Genomic DNA, 14,995 nt, shown 5'->3' with positions numbered 1-14,995 from the left:
CATTGTTGTGGCACTTACATGCAGGTTGTAACCTGGAGCTGTGGTCAGTGATGGATTTCTTCATGTGGCTGACCGGGAATATATCCTGCTCTTACTGCCTGTCATTGACATGTGTTTTAAAGATCAACAAATTGATAAATAGCCTGCTCAGAGAGCCAGTGTAGACTGTCAAAATGCAGGAGGCCAATCATCTGATTCTCTGAGCAATTTGGTTTGGCCATTGTTATAAACACACCTTCCTTGGTCATCAAATGCTGGAGTGGGACTTGAATCCCAGGGTTTCTGGCTGAGAGGCAGGGAGACTGCTCACTGTGCCTCCATGTTACACATGGAGGATACAACTACATTGAATTTAGAGCATAAATGGGCCATTTTGCCCAACCACTCTGTGCTCGTGTTTTTACATCTCTTGTCTCACTTGTCGCAGTCTTTTCAGCAAACCTTTTAATTCCCTTTTCTGTCACTTACTCATTTAGCTTCATGTTGAAACTTTGTTCCAATCACTCCCTATGCCAGGGACAACCAAATTCTAACCATTTTCCAAATAAAGTTTTCCTTATTCCATTATTTTAATTTTTTATAACTTCCTTGTATTAATGGGCCTGGTTTTGGATTCTTCCCAAAGTCGAATCATTGTCTTTGGATCTGACCTGCTGAACAAATTCATTATTTTAAAACCCTTAATTGGATCACTTTCTTTAAACAGAGCAAAAGCTATAACCTGATCAGTCTTCCTTTGCAGGTGGTTGTAATCTCTTCACTCTGACACAATCCTTGTAAATCCTTCGCCAGCATTTTCATGACCTTCTTTTGATAAAGGAACTCAAACTATGTAGTTATCCAAGTGTGGTCTGACTGGCAGTTCTACAATTTTAACAGTACTTTTGTTTCTTTGCAATTTTGTACCTTTTTCAAACTAAATCCTAGTGGATGGCACGGTGGCTCAATGGTTGGCACTGCTGTCTCACAGTGCCGGAGACCCAGGTTCGATTCCAGGCTCCAGCAACTGTCTGTGTGGAGTTTGCACATTCTCCCCGTGTCTGCATGGGTTTCCTCCAGATGCTCCAGTTTCCTTCCACAGTCCAAAGATGCACAGATTAGGTTTTCTGATGAAGGGTCTACGCCTGAAACGTCAGCCTTTCTGCTCCTATGATGCTGCTTAGCCTGCTGTGTTCATCCAGCTCTGCACCTTGTTGTCTCGGATTCTGCAGCATCTGCAGTTCCTACTATTTCAGGTTAGGTGGTTTGGCCATGCTAAATTGCCCATAGTGTTTGAGGATGTGCCGGCAAGGTGGATTAGTAGTGGGAAATGTAGGGTTACAGGGATAGGTTAGGGATGTGGGTCTGCATCTGATGCTCTTTGGAGGGTTTGCATGGACTCGATGGGCCGAATGGCCTGCTTCCACATTGTGGTGATTTTGTGATTCTTCATTAGGTCTTTAAATAGTTTTGCTAACTAATGTTAGTTTTAATGATATCTTTGCCATATCATGGGATGCCTTTGCTCACCTCCACATTCAGCTTTTAACTTCCTAAAGTGTTGGTAACCTTCTATCCTTTTCAATCAACACCTAACAGTGGCAAAGGTGGGAGAGTGTATTAAAGTCAGTCTGGGCAGGGGGTCGGGTATATCCCAATGGAAAAGTTTGTGGAAGAGATTCTAAGCAAGGAGAATCTCTCATCAAGAGGTTGATGGTGTCAGTAAGTTGGCTGTTAGGGTGTGGTCAGGGGAGGAAACAGAGTGGCAGTCAGGTGTTGGAGTGAGATTGGGAGAACAGTCAGCATGACATTGGGGGAGCAGTTGGGTAACGGGTTGAGGTTGTGGGGAGCAGAGGATCAAGGAGACACTGGGTGTTAGGGAGTTGGGTTACTGTGTGGCTGCACTGACAAACAATCTTTTGACTCCCCGTCGCAGGTGAATGTCGTCCCACTCACCATTCAGCTAACGTACCAGTTTTTCAGGAGGATGATGGGTTTCTTCTTTCCTGGGCGAAATGTTGAAGAGGATGAAACAGGGGCTGATGAAGAAGATAAATCCAAACTGGTGACAACAGGTAGAGGCCCTGAGGAAATGCAGAATGTAGCTTGTATGGTGTGATGGGATGGAGAGGGCAGTAAGGTCAGACAGCTTCGATGTTCCTGTGGGTGTTTTGTGCGTGGGTGTTTGTGTGGTGTTTGTCCAGGGGTTGGGGTTTGTGTCGGTCGATGTACACTCTCCATTTTCATTCCAAGTTTGATTTTCTGAGCAGGGATCACAGTTAATGTGAAGTCTCGCCAGCTGATGGTACCTGAGGAGCCTGCTACCCTGGCAACTGGGAAAGGAGTCTCTGCTGGTTTAAACAGGGGTTCTGGAGTGAGGAGATCTTTCAGGAAGCTTCCAGAGGTGGGTCAGTTTCACCTCAAGTAATCAGAGTGATAGTTTTTGTCTCAACCCGGATTCTTTAACAATCACCATAGTCTTCTCCTGCCTCGGTTTCTTCAATAATCTCCACTGTCAGTTTCTTGGTACTCCTTTGCTGGTTTCCGAGTCTTTGGGCTTACCACATTTTCTGACATCCTTATAACCCACTTCCTTTGATCTAATACATTCTTTAACTCTTTTCATTAGCCACAGTTATTTCACCTTGCTCTTTAAGTGTTTGTGCCTTAGAAAATGCCTTTGATCTGTTGTAGACCAGGTAGTGTTTCTTTAAATATCAGCCATGGCCTGTCTACCATCAGATCTTTTAGTGTATTTTTCTAATTCACCAAAACCAATTTGCCTCTCACAGTTTCCTATGTTCAGATTTCAGATCCTAGTTTCAGCTTAAATTTGAATTTGATCTAATTCAATGTGAAATTCTGTCTTATTATGGTCAGTATTACACAAAGGCTCCTTTACAGCAAAGTTATTAATTAGCTTTTTTTCATTACATCATACTAAATCTAAAGCAGCCCAGTCCCTCATTGGTTCTTGGACATACTGCTCCTGAAAGTCATCTTGTACACATTTCAGGAATTTATCTTTCATACCATTAGTGCTGAGTAGGTTTAACAACATGTAAATTGAAGTCACCCATTATCACTGTCTTACCCATGTTAATGTGTCTCTAATTGCCTGATGTATACTTTGCTCAATATGTGGTTGACAAACAGCTCCCACCAATGTTTGCTGTTGCTTGTTAATTCTTCACTCCACAAAAACAGATTCTGTATCAATTCTGAAGAAAGGTCACTGGACTCAATATTAACTGTTTTCTTTTCAGATGATGCCAGACCTGCTGAGTTTCTCGAGCAATTTCTGTTTTTGTTTCAGATTTCCACCAACCATGTTTCTTTGTTTTAGTCAACATTTTTAATTTTTGATCTAAGACCATCTTTTACTTTTTGTACTAATGATTTTCATCAGTCCACCGTTGGCAGCCATGCCTTCATTTATCTGGGCATCAAGCTCTGGGATTTCTTTCTTAACTCCTCTTCTCTCTCCAAGCTTTTGGTCATGACCTACTATCTGCATATATGGCTCGATGTCAAACTTTGCTTAATAATTGCTCTTAGGAGGCATCCTGGGACAGTATTCCTGATTCCTGGGTTTTCTTCATCATCCAGTCTGATGAAACTTAGCTCCTGATGTTCCATGTTGCGAATAGATGGATTAGTCTGAGGGAAGTCCTTCCTTTGATCCCATGCCTCCAACACTGTGACTGGATTGAAGAAAATAGGGCTGAGCATCAACATTCTGAAATCCTGCCAGAATTCCCACCAGTGGGTTTACTGCACTTACCATAACAAATAGGAACAGGAGTACTCCATTCAGCCCTTCGAGCCTGCTCTGCTATTCAACTGGATCACAGCTGATCTGACATTCTTCTTGTCCACTTTCCTGCATTTTGCCTGGAACCCTTAATTGATCAAGAATCTATCTATCTCATTCTTAAATATACACAAGGAATCTGCCCCCACAGCTCTCTGTGGCAAGGAGATCCAAAGACTCTCAATCCTCTGAGAGAAGAAGTCTCAAATTGATGTCCCTTTATTCTGAGACTATATTCTCTGGTCCTGGACTCTCCCATGAGGGGAAACATCTCAGCATTTACCCTGTCAAGCCCTTAAGAATCCTGTATGTTACAATGAGACCACCTCTCATTCTCTTAAACTTCTCACTTTTATACCCAGAAATGGCTTGTGTAAATCTGACGGAGGGTTGGAATAGATGACATTTGCACTGTCCTCCCACACTCACATCTATGGATATTCCACTAGCCACTGACTACATAATAATCAGCAATAGAAACCTTTATTAATTTAGCCTCCCAGGATAATCAGGAACAGGATTTTATGATCAGTCACAGTGTGCGTTTACTCTTGTTTCTACCCCACAGCATCCAGTGGATGACATTGATAAGATGAAGGAGAGAGCTGCGATGAATAATTCCTTCATCTACGTGAAGATTCCACAGGTCCCCCTCTGTGTCAGCTACAAGGTAAGACAACTGTCAAAAAGTGCATGCAGAGCTTTACTGTGTATCTAACTCCGTGCCGTACCTGCCCTGGAGTTTTTGAAGGAGACAGTGTTGAGGGGCATTCACTTTCTGTTTCAAAGAGTAGAGGAACCTTTACTTTGTATCTACCCTATGCTGTTACTATCCTGGGTGTGTTTAATGGACACAGTGTAAAGGAAGCTTGACTGTATATCTAACCCCATACTGAACCTGACCTGGAAATGTTTCATGGGGATAAAGTATCTTGGATACCCAGTGATAGTATCTTCTCACTCATTCTGCCTCTATGTGGCCTTCGGATTTGATGGTGGAAAGGTCCTGACTTTGTATCTGTTTCAGGGTGAAAAGAACATTGAGGATTGGAAGGATTTCAACCTGGTTCTGCCCTGCCTGGAATACCACAACAACACATGGACCTGGCTGGACTTTGCTATGGCTGTCAAGAGGGACAGTCGTAAGGCTCTGCTTGCTCAGGTTTGTCTTTCCAGGCCTTCCATGTCTCTGCTGGGTTGTCTGTTTCCTTTCCGTTAGAAGAATTAAGCTGAGAGAGAATATTCACCCTTTTTAAGCCCCATTCTCATTGAGACATTTCCCGATAAACCACTTAAACCCTATTGTGTTGTCATGGAAACTCACTTTGAACATTAAGGATGGTTTTATTCAGTCTCCCCTCATGCTTATTTGTCCACGAGACTCTGCCAGAACAGGCATATCAGCGCTCGGTGACCTCGCATTCCAGTGATCCTGTGCCCTGCTGCTCTTGTGTGAATTACAGTGTTGAGTTCACGCTGAACTTGCAACACTGAGTAACACTGGTTCATCCAGTCTGTGCATAATGGCTGCAAGATCCTGTGAAGCATGATCGAGACATACCTTTTAATCTCTTTGGAGATGAAGAAATGCAGATAAAAATTCAGCCACAGCATCTGAAACTGGTCCAGATTTCTGATTTACGATACAGCATTTCCCACCTCTTGTACAAAATGATTTAAATTTCAGCCAGTTCTCACTTAAAGGGATTCAGAAAGTGACATTTTCAGCACTTGCCCCCGGCCTGTTCCAGTGAGACCACATTCTCTGGGAGAGAGCAATCTTCTGGTGTCTGTCGTATCAAATGGCAGAGCAGGCTCGAGGGGCTGAATTGCCTATTCCTGCTCCTAATTCTTATGGTCATTGTCTAACCCGGTCATGCCATTAATTTAGTTGTGACCCGTGGTCCCCCTCAAACCTGTCCAGGTGCATTAAGACCTATATCATCATTTTGTATTAATAGTCACTGTAGTCATTTTTTCAACAGATATAGCCAGACCTGCTGAATATTCCCAGTACTTACTGTTGTTACTGTAGATTTCAAACATCTGCAGTACTTTGCTTTTAGTATGCCAACATAGCTCATTTAGGCTGAACAAGCATTTGCTGTGCTGTAAATACTTAGCAATTCCCTGTGCCTCTCTAGATTGTAAAGGAATTTGAAACTGAATGTTTCATCTGTCTTGGATAAAAACTGTTATAGAAGCACCAGGTTTTCTCTCGATATGTCATCCCTTCACTTTACCCAACCCTCCACAGGTAATAAAGGAGAAACTCCGTTTGAAACCAACCTCAGGATTGGAGGCAAGGGGAAGGAGCACAGAGTTTAAAGCAGATGGTAGTATCCAGCAACAAGAGAAGGATGAGAAGGCACGTCTGCTGATTGGGTCAAAGCTCATTTCTGGCGATAAAGCGTCAGGCAAGAAGTCACTGTTCGGGAAACGCAAGTGAGGCCAGAGATTGGTGGATTGATTCTCTCACTGTTTGCCTCCTTAGAGAGGATATGGTGGGCTTCAAGAGGAATATAGTGCTGGACATTACACAGCCATTTGCTGTCCTCCACCAGACTCTCATAACCCTAGGCACTTTCAGCTGCTGTAAAATTGTGTAAAAAAGAAGTTATTAAAAGCTTAATAAACTGATGTAATTAATATTCACACTAAAGCTGCACTGTTTTGTAGTAACTGTAAAATTTGTAATTTACTGTTTGTCTTTCAGCTGTAATCGTGATATTTTAAAAATTGAGCATCAAATTATTTTCCTTTCCACTTTACCAAAAATGAAAGTTCTGGAAACTTTAGCCAAATGACTATGAAAACGCCAATAATAGCCCAGAGAGCAATGAATCAGTTAACACAATTGACTGGTCTCTATCTCCATTGGGTCCTGTTTACGGGATAGTCCCTGATTTATTTTGGTGCTTTCTGCTGAGGCCTGTTTATGCATGATCACTGGGTGATTCAGGTTTGTATCAGTCCCTGTTTATAGACAAAGTCTATTACTAGGGAGGAGAGGCTGGGAGCCTTGTGATGTTACCTGGAACACAACACAGCCCCTTTAAGTTCTCACTTCAGTTCTGAAGAGTGATCAGAGGGAATGAATGAGCTCCAGATAACATCCTCAATAAAAGCATTATTATTTCGTTTTGAGAATGTAGAAACCCATAGGAACAATACTAAGAAAGCAGCCAATCAGAGAGGAAAAACTACAGAATCCATCTGTGCTAATTCAGTGTTTTATCATTTAACCCTGTGGGAAATTTGCAGAATTGAGCTTTGATACTGGGGTACAGCTTCCTTTTGGTAATGTTTAGTGGTTGTGGGAAATTTGCTTCACATAACCCTCTTTACGGTTTTCTTTGCCCAGGTTTGCAGGGGAGTGGCTACTTAGAGGAGAGTTTGTGGGGTCTGCACACAATACTCCATTACCCCATCCCACCTTTCAACTTGCTTTTGAGCAAGTGTTAAGCTCCCTAACCAGACCCTCAGCCTAAAGTGCAAACTCATACAGCAAGCACTACCCCCAGCACTCTTTTTTAAGGTTTCAGCTCCGAGCACAATTAAGCGAGCCATGTACTCAGGACGGGTCAGTGGAATCCTCACATTGTTATAATCAATGCGTTGCTTTTTTAAAAAAATTAGATTGTTTTTTAAGCAGTTGCTGCTCTCAGTCACTGGTTCCACTTGTAACAAGTTCATGAACGTAAAAATGCAAAAAGCTCAGAATAAAGTTATTTTGTAACAATTGATTGTGCATGTTTCTCATTCAGTTAGATGGTGACTGTGCCCTTAACCACCTCAGGACATCTCAAACTGCTTTATGGCCAACAAAGTGCTTCTAGACAAAAACAGAAATTGCCAGAAAAGCTCACCAGGTTGGCAGCATCTGTGGAGAAGAATCAGAGTTAACATTTCAGGTCGAGTGACCCTTCCTCAAAGTGCTTCTAGAAGTGTCTTTGTTTTAATTAAGGCACAGGTTACCAGGCGCAGCAGTAACTTGGTGTTAATGTCCAGCTGAAGGGACAAAGTGAGGCTTTTTAATACTCCTCTGACAAGGCAGAAGACCCAGAGTTCTGCAGTTCCACCCTCCTGACAGACACCGATTTAGAGCATAGGACACCACTGAGTCTATGCCATCCAGTCAAGGGCCTTCTCCCACTTCAGCCCTAAATATTCTTATCAAAAGTAATGTCAGTGTGGTTTAAATGGTTGACCAGCCAATTTTTTAAGATGCTTTTAATCCTGTGACCAAGAAAAATTGCAGGCATCTTGCATCAAGCAAGTAGATCAAGACTGGGAGGTGTAAACTGGTGAGTAAATATGACTATTTCTGCCTGAAATAAACAGGGCACTTTGACGTCTGTTTCCAGTCTGTGTCATAATGAAAATCGCTAAGTGTTTAAAATGGCAGTGTCTTATAATAAGACCAAATGTCTGATGTCAGAAATACCTCCCTCTGAATAATCTATGAAGTCTGCAGGTAAGTCCTTCACTGAGGAACACTTATTTTAAAGGCTCTGCTGCACTAAGAACATCTCAGTGATATAACCCCAATTATTACCAAGCTCAAGCCAGACTTAAAAATTATGAACTCAGGCAGAACTGAATGTTAACAGCCAGGTTGAGTTTATTGTTGTAAAATGCAGGCAGGCAGCCTGGGAACACAAATTAAGGTTATTTGCTACTTTTCTGAAACATTCAGTGGTTCCCACAAAATGGGCAAATGTCTCTTGTTAAAAACATTTCAATTACCATCAGTAGTAACAAAATAGTTTAATTGTAAATCCCTGATTCTCAGGCTGTTAACAAGTTCAAAATCTATGTCACAGTGAAACCAATTCTAGCCTTCTCTGCTATGCTCCAGGATGTCATTTTAAATCTGTCTGCACTCAAGAGATTTCAGCAACTTCCCAGTCTTCCGTTTTCCCCAAATAGAGATGTGAACCATAGAATAAACTTGGTATGATACAGAAACTGCCAAATCTCAAAGACTGACAGTCAGTGCTCCAACCAATCCCTTCTCCACACAGAGCCATTCTTGTGGGAACCCTTCAGTTTCTGTCAAGAATACCTCCTGAGAATTGCATGGCTCATGAGGATGGCCTGCACTGAATAAACAATACAGCAAGGACAAAATGCCAAAAGGCACTGCATGCCAGATGAATATTAACTGTCCTGCACAGAGTACAGGAGCCTTGAGCCAGATGTTGGGGCATGACACAAGAGGCAATGGCCACAGACCCCCTGTTGGTGGAGGGAAGGTCAACGCCAATGATCAAGGGGATACTCACTGTGTGCAATTAAGGGTGGCTGGATCTCTGTCACAGCACATTCTAAATAGTTAAGTGGAGGCAGGTAATGAAGGGGGAGGTTGGAATTCCAGGGAAAATCCCCTCCACTTTTTCAACAAATACTCTTCACAACATGGTAGAAGAATTCAAAATCTGACCTCTGCCCAGGAGTCTCCATCAACAAGAACTAGCCAGTTCCACAACTCCCCTCACTGAGGAACACTCTGGCTGACAAGCTCTTCAGCTGCTTTACGACATTCGGAATGGGGGACTCCAACATTCCCATGGCATTTGAAAATGTACGGTTTCAGTGATCAACCCAACCACACAAAACTTAAAGACAACAGAACCTAAAGTACTATTTGACCTCACAGCTGGGAACAGTATTTGTGCAGGTTGTGACGATGACAGGTTTAATTTGTAAGATTCAACAAGTGGACGCAGGTGAGGGTGAAAAGTGTTTGTGCCATTCCAATTGTCCGACGGGAGCAGGAGGCCATCTCTTGCTTCAGTAAACGTGTACCATCCCGTACAGGAAGGTCCAGAACAGGATGTAGGTGAAGAGGCCACCGACAAGGCCTCCAGTGAAGAGAGGGCGGCGGGATTTGAAGTACTTGCTCCAGCGACGCCCAGCTTTCACAATCAGCAGCACAGAGAGGAGGAAGGAGGCAACAAAATAGAAGATGAAACCCGTCAGTGCTGTCAGCCCCAGGATCCCAGCAGTGGCACCTGACAGTGCAGACACAGACGTACGGCAATAGTCCAGGATTGCAGCATTTCCTCGCACTGCTAACTCGCTGATAAACTGTGGACCTTCTCGTTTAAAACCCACAGCAGCCATTGCAAGCTCAGTAATTCTACTTGGGAAGAAAAGCAAATTAATGTTGAGTGAATGAAGGGTGAGATGTAATAATAAGAAACAAGAACAACTTGTGTTTACTTAGCACCCTGAATATAATAAAACATTCCCAAGGTACTTTCCAGGAGAATGAGTCAAACAATTTGACAGTTACAAAAGGAGGTGCCAGGTAGGACAGCAGACCAAAACATTGTTGCAAAGGTGGAGGTTGGAAGGAGCGCCTTAGAAATAGGTAGATCAAATTGGATGGCAAGGTTATGAATGGTCTGGCTCAGTTCAGACAGAGGCTAGGAAGAGTAGAAAAAATTCCAAAGCTTCACAACCCTATGAAAGAAGACATTTCTCCTCATCTCAGTCCCAAATGGTCATCCACTTATCCCGAGGTCGTGCCATGTTTTAGATTTCCCCAGCCAGGTGTATCTACTCCTCAGCATCTACAAAGTCAAGTGCTATCAGAACCTTGTTTCAATTTGATCAGCTTGCTTTCTTCTAAACTCTGTATAGATCCATTCTACCAAATCTCTCCACGTAGAATAATTCCCTTATCCCAGGAGTAAATCAAGTGAACCTTGTTTGCATCAGGTAAGTGTATTCTTTCTTAGGTATGGAGACAAAACTGTACACACTACTCCGGATGCAATCTCACAAAGGTCCATACAATTGAGTAAGACTGTGTTAGTCATAGAGCTGTACAGCATGGAAACAGACCCTTCAGTCCAAAATAGAGGGCATAGGTTTAATGATATGCTAAATTAATCTAGTCCCATTCGCCAGCATTTGTCTCGTATCCCTCTAAACCCCTACTATATCTGCCTCCACCACATCATCCAGCAGCTCATTCCGTACAGGCACCACCCTCTGCATGAAAAAGTTGTACCTTAGGTCCCTTTTAAATCTTTCCCCTCTCAGCTTAAACTCATGCCCTATATCTTGGAATCCCCTACACTGGGAAATAGACCTTGGATATTAACCCTATCCGTGTCCTTCGTGATTTTATAAACTTCTATAAAGTCACCCCCACAGCCTCCAATGCTCCAACATTAATCTGTATTCCAACATTGTTGCGATTAAAAAACACATATCATTTCCCCACCCAAATGCTTGCTCTACTTGCATGTTAATTCTCCAACTTTCTCATGAAACGAAATCACCCAATCAACGTTTACCAGTTTTCAACTTATCGAACAATATTTAGATTTTCTATCAAAGTGAATAACCTTACATTTCCAAAACGTCAGTTACTTACAAGGTGAAGCCTCCTCTATATTAAACTGAAAGCACCCTCTAAACTGTCTCCATCAAACATCCCAGGGCAGGTATGCATGGTGTTAGATAGAGTGAAGCTCTCTCTCTCCCTACACTATCCTCATCAGTCCCAGACAGATACACCATCTGTTTTATACACTGTATTCTGTGTATATAGGTTATGTGATGTATTTACAGCTCCATCCAGTTGGACAATGCAATGCTCTCCCCTGTGCCCGGGGTGGAGGGAGCTGCCCTCTGCTGGTGACGCTGGGGATGGCGCAGGGGCCGGGGTCCTTCCCCGGCTCAGCTGCCTAACCCGGTGCCAGACCGGGAGTGCCCGTGCGCCTCAAACACGCAGCCTCCCCTCCATCGCCGCTAATAATCAGCCTAGAGCCTGTTACCGAGCCTCCATGTCAGCGACAGGCAACTAGTCACTCACCAGCGCGGTACGCAGCTTTCTCACACTGTGAGCAGCTTCCCGTCAACCTGCCGCCATTACCGAGGAAGCCCCGCCCACTGCCGTGACCTTTCACCTTTCACCGCCTCGTCGAGAAAAAGAACAGAACAAAAGTGAAGCAGGATTAAAGTAAATTCTGACATATTTCTGACGGATCAATCCGAAAATATTTTAGCTTTTAGATAGTTTTATTTTAAACATGCTGCACGTTCTCCACCAGGGCCCGCCCCATTTCCGTGGCCCCGCCTCCCAACGGAGACCCCGCCCATTGACGTAAAAGCCCTCCCAGCCTTTAACACCTTGTCATTGACAATGAGCATCTCACCAAGATCTTCCATACGCCTCTACTTCTCACCTTCAAACAACCACCAAACCTTAAACAAACCACCCAGCCTTCAGGACAACATCGACCACAACACCACATAACCCTGCCACGGCAACCGCTGCAAGACATGTCAGATCTTGGACATGGACACTACCATCACATGAGGGAACACCACCCACCACATACATGGCTGATACTCATGTGACTTGGCCAACGTTGCCTTTCACACGCTGTAGGCAAGAATGCCGAAACCATGCAGACGCTACGACAACGGATGGATGGACACAGCGCAACGATCACCGGACAGGGCGTTCCCTCCCACTGGGGGAGCACTTTGGGGTCAAGGACATTCAGCCTTGGATCTTCGGGTAAATGTCCTCCAAGGTGTACTTTGAGATATACAACAACGCAAAATCGCTGAGCACAGGCTGATAGCCAAGTTCCATACCCATGAGTACGGCCTCAATCGTGATCTCGGGTTCATGTCACACTACAGGTGACCCAAACACACTGTATACCTCCACTCACACACTCGCACACTTACACAGACCCTCTCTCACACACACTCTCTCATACGTATACACACACACACTCATACACATACATTCCCTCAACTCTCACTCCGTCAACCGCGCACACACACACTCCCACTCTTTCTCACACACAGACACAGATACGCACACACATACACAGACACACACATGAATTTATCTCATCCAAGACATTTGTGTAGCTGCAGATACATTGTTTTTGCTCAAAATATAAAACCTGATCCCAGTTTAAATAATGCACAGATTCTAAGCAAGACCTCACACCTAAACTGCATTTTCTGACCTGAGATGTCACCTCTTGTATACATTGATAAAACCTTTAATTATCTCAAAACAATGGCTTGAGAGGAATCTAGATTTTGCATTTTAATAAGTAGTCTCCTTCCCAGGTGATTAAAGATTCAACAAGAGGCGGCCTGTTTTAGGGCTGTTACCTTTCTTCTTATAAATTCTGTGTCTTCTATCCTCTCTCTCACATTACGCCTAAGGAAGGAGCTGAGCTTTGAAGACTTGCATTTTCAAATAAACCTGTTGGACTATAGCCTGGTGTCATGTGATTTTTGATACTGTCTACCCCAGTCCAATACCGGCATCTCCACATCATGTAAACCCACCTACACACATTGCTGCACCATTATCCTCGCCCATTTATACAACCACATTCCTCACATTAGCCTTGTCCATTTACAAGGTCCCTTCCACCATCTCCCTGCTTCCATTTTGTACCCCATCCATTCATCTAGTCCACCTCTCCACATTGCCATGCCCCTTCATGTGAGCCACACTGTTCTGCCCCCAGTGCTAGTCCCACCCCTACATGCATCCCTTTATCCTAAGATTTGATGATACAAACATATATTGCTGAAAAATCTCAGCAGGTCTGGGAGCATCTGTGGAGAGAAATCAAAATTAACCTGTCGGTTCCAGTGAACCTTCTTCAAAACTGATGGTGGCTAGGAAATCCTTTTTATGGAGAAGATAGGGTGGGGGAGGGGGGAGAGTAAATGATAGTTGGAGATAGAGCCCAAAGAGAGAGACAGAACAGCTGGGCAGACAGACCAGTTGGGTAATGGTCAGCATTGTAGAATGAATGGCTGCTAATGGGCACTATTAGTGGCTAACAATGGGTAGAGTGTAATAGAGGACCATGTGATATAACAAGTGTAGAGCTGGAGGAACACAGCAGGTCAGGCAGCATTAGGGGAGCAGGAAAGTTCCACGACAACAACAACAACAGGAAAGGGTTTCAGAGATAGTAGGCACTGCAGATGCTGGAGAATCTGAGATAACAAGGTGTAAAGCTGGATGAACACAGCAGGCCAAGCAGCATCAGAGGAGCAGGAAGGCTGACGTTTCGGGCCTGGACCCTTCTTCCTACTCCTCTGATGCTGCTTGGCCTGCTGTGTTCATCCAGCTCTACACCTTGTTATCTCTAACAACAGGAAAGTTCCACATTGTATTAACTCAAACTTCCAGCATCAGCAGTTCTTGCTATCTACATGTGATGACAAGACCTGGTGGGTGGGGGTAAAGGACATGGTAGAGGTTGCCTCAAGCCCTAAAATTGTTCAATTCGATATTGAGTCAGGAAGGCTGCAGCGTTTCCAAGCGGAAAAGGAGGTGCTGTTCTTCCAGGTGGCGCTGAGTTTCGCTGGAGCACTGCAGCAAGCCTGACACAGAGGCGCCGGACTGAATTCTGGCCCACTCTCAGCCCCGAGCCCCGCCCCTTACCCGTGCCCCGCCCCTTCCCCACGCTCCGCCCGCGCCCATTTCCCGTGCCCCGCCCTTACCCCATGCACAACCCCGCCCCTTTCCCGGGCGACGCCCATCCCCACTCACCCAATGCTCAACCCCACCGCTTCCCCTGACCCCGCCCATTCGCCCCCACCGCGCGCAGCCCCGCCCCCCCCCATGTTCACCGAGTCCCGCCCCTTCAGTGTGCGTAGCCCCGCCCCGCGACGGAATAACTGCCCCTTTCCTGTCAGAGTCTGTTGGTTTAGTGCCGCGTCAGGTAATGGCTTTCCCGACCCTTTTCTACACTCGAATTCCCTTCACTTTGATTGTGTTTCACGAGTAAATCGCTCTCTGTTGGTTTTGCTACAGTTCGTTTCTCAAAATAAGTCATCCGTGTATTTTTCAAAATGAATTGTGGCGCGCGGCCGCGGCAGGTGCGCTGTTGGCGGGGTGGCCTGTCAATCAGCGGCAGGACCCGCCCCCTTCACGGATGGGGCCTATCAGAAAGTCCTGAACAAAAACAGAAGTTGCCGGAAAAGCTCAGCGGGTCTGGCAGCATCTGTGAAGGAAAAGTTATCAGAGTTAACGTTTCAGGGGCGGTGACCCTTTCTCAGAGATAATGTAGCTGGGAAAATATTGCAGGAAAAAGGGAGGGGTTTGAGGTAGAGAGTAAACAACAGGATGGGAGAGTTTAGGCCCTGAAATTACTGAACTCGATATTGAGTCCGGAGTGCTGCAGC

The 14,995-nt window shown here is 44.6% G+C and overlaps 3 protein-coding genes across 6 annotated transcripts in view; 2 read left to right on the top strand and 1 right to left on the bottom strand.

Annotated features, from left to right (window-relative positions):
* Window positions 1-7,535, top strand: part of LOC109913100 (protein KIAA0100) — a 61,741-nt gene extending 54,206 nt beyond the window's left edge. For all 3 annotated transcript variants that reach the window (XM_048612769.1, XM_048612770.1, XM_048612771.1), the window contains 5 exons: window positions 1,916-2,054; window positions 2,250-2,383; window positions 4,362-4,463; window positions 4,821-4,955; window positions 6,051-7,535. In XM_048612769.1, coding sequence (XP_048468726.1) covers window positions 1,916-2,054; window positions 2,250-2,383; window positions 4,362-4,463; window positions 4,821-4,955; window positions 6,051-6,242 — 702 coding nt within the window. In that variant the 3' untranslated portion in view covers window positions 6,243-7,535. The remainder of the gene's footprint in view (window positions 1-1,915; window positions 2,055-2,249; window positions 2,384-4,361; window positions 4,464-4,820; window positions 4,956-6,050) is intronic.
* Window positions 7,536-8,393: 858 nt separating this feature from the next.
* On the bottom strand, window positions 8,394-11,719 carry emc6 (ER membrane protein complex subunit 6). Of its 2 annotated transcripts, none has more exons than XM_020512573.2 (2): window positions 11,628-11,719; window positions 8,394-9,938 (listed from the first exon to the last, which is right to left on the bottom strand). In XM_020512573.2, the coding sequence occupies exon 2, from the start codon at window positions 9,920-9,922 to the stop codon at window positions 9,590-9,592; it is 333 nt and encodes a 110-aa protein (XP_020368162.1). In that variant the 5' UTR covers window positions 9,923-9,938; window positions 11,628-11,719; the 3' UTR covers window positions 8,394-9,589. The 2 variants fall into 2 exon arrangements, with proteins under 2 accessions (XP_020368162.1, XP_020368164.1); XM_020512575.2 differs by having other exon boundaries at window positions 8,394-9,941; window positions 11,628-11,700.
* A 2,765-nt stretch (window positions 11,720-14,484) lies between these two features.
* The window catches only part of shpk (sedoheptulokinase), an 18,471-nt gene continuing 17,960 nt past the window's right edge, over window positions 14,485-14,995 (top strand). The window contains exon 1 of the mRNA XM_020512572.2: window positions 14,485-14,532. The gene's annotated coding sequence lies outside the window, so the exon portion shown is untranslated. The remainder of the gene's footprint in view (window positions 14,533-14,995) is intronic.

Source organism: Rhincodon typus, chromosome 26, assembly GCF_021869965.1.
Source record: "Rhincodon typus isolate 14 chromosome 26, sRhiTyp1.1, whole genome shotgun sequence".
Taxonomy (NCBI): domain Eukaryota; kingdom Metazoa; phylum Chordata; class Chondrichthyes; order Orectolobiformes; family Rhincodontidae; genus Rhincodon; species Rhincodon typus.
Note: the sequence above shows the minus strand (reverse complement) of the source record. Positions and strands in the feature narration are given on the sequence as shown.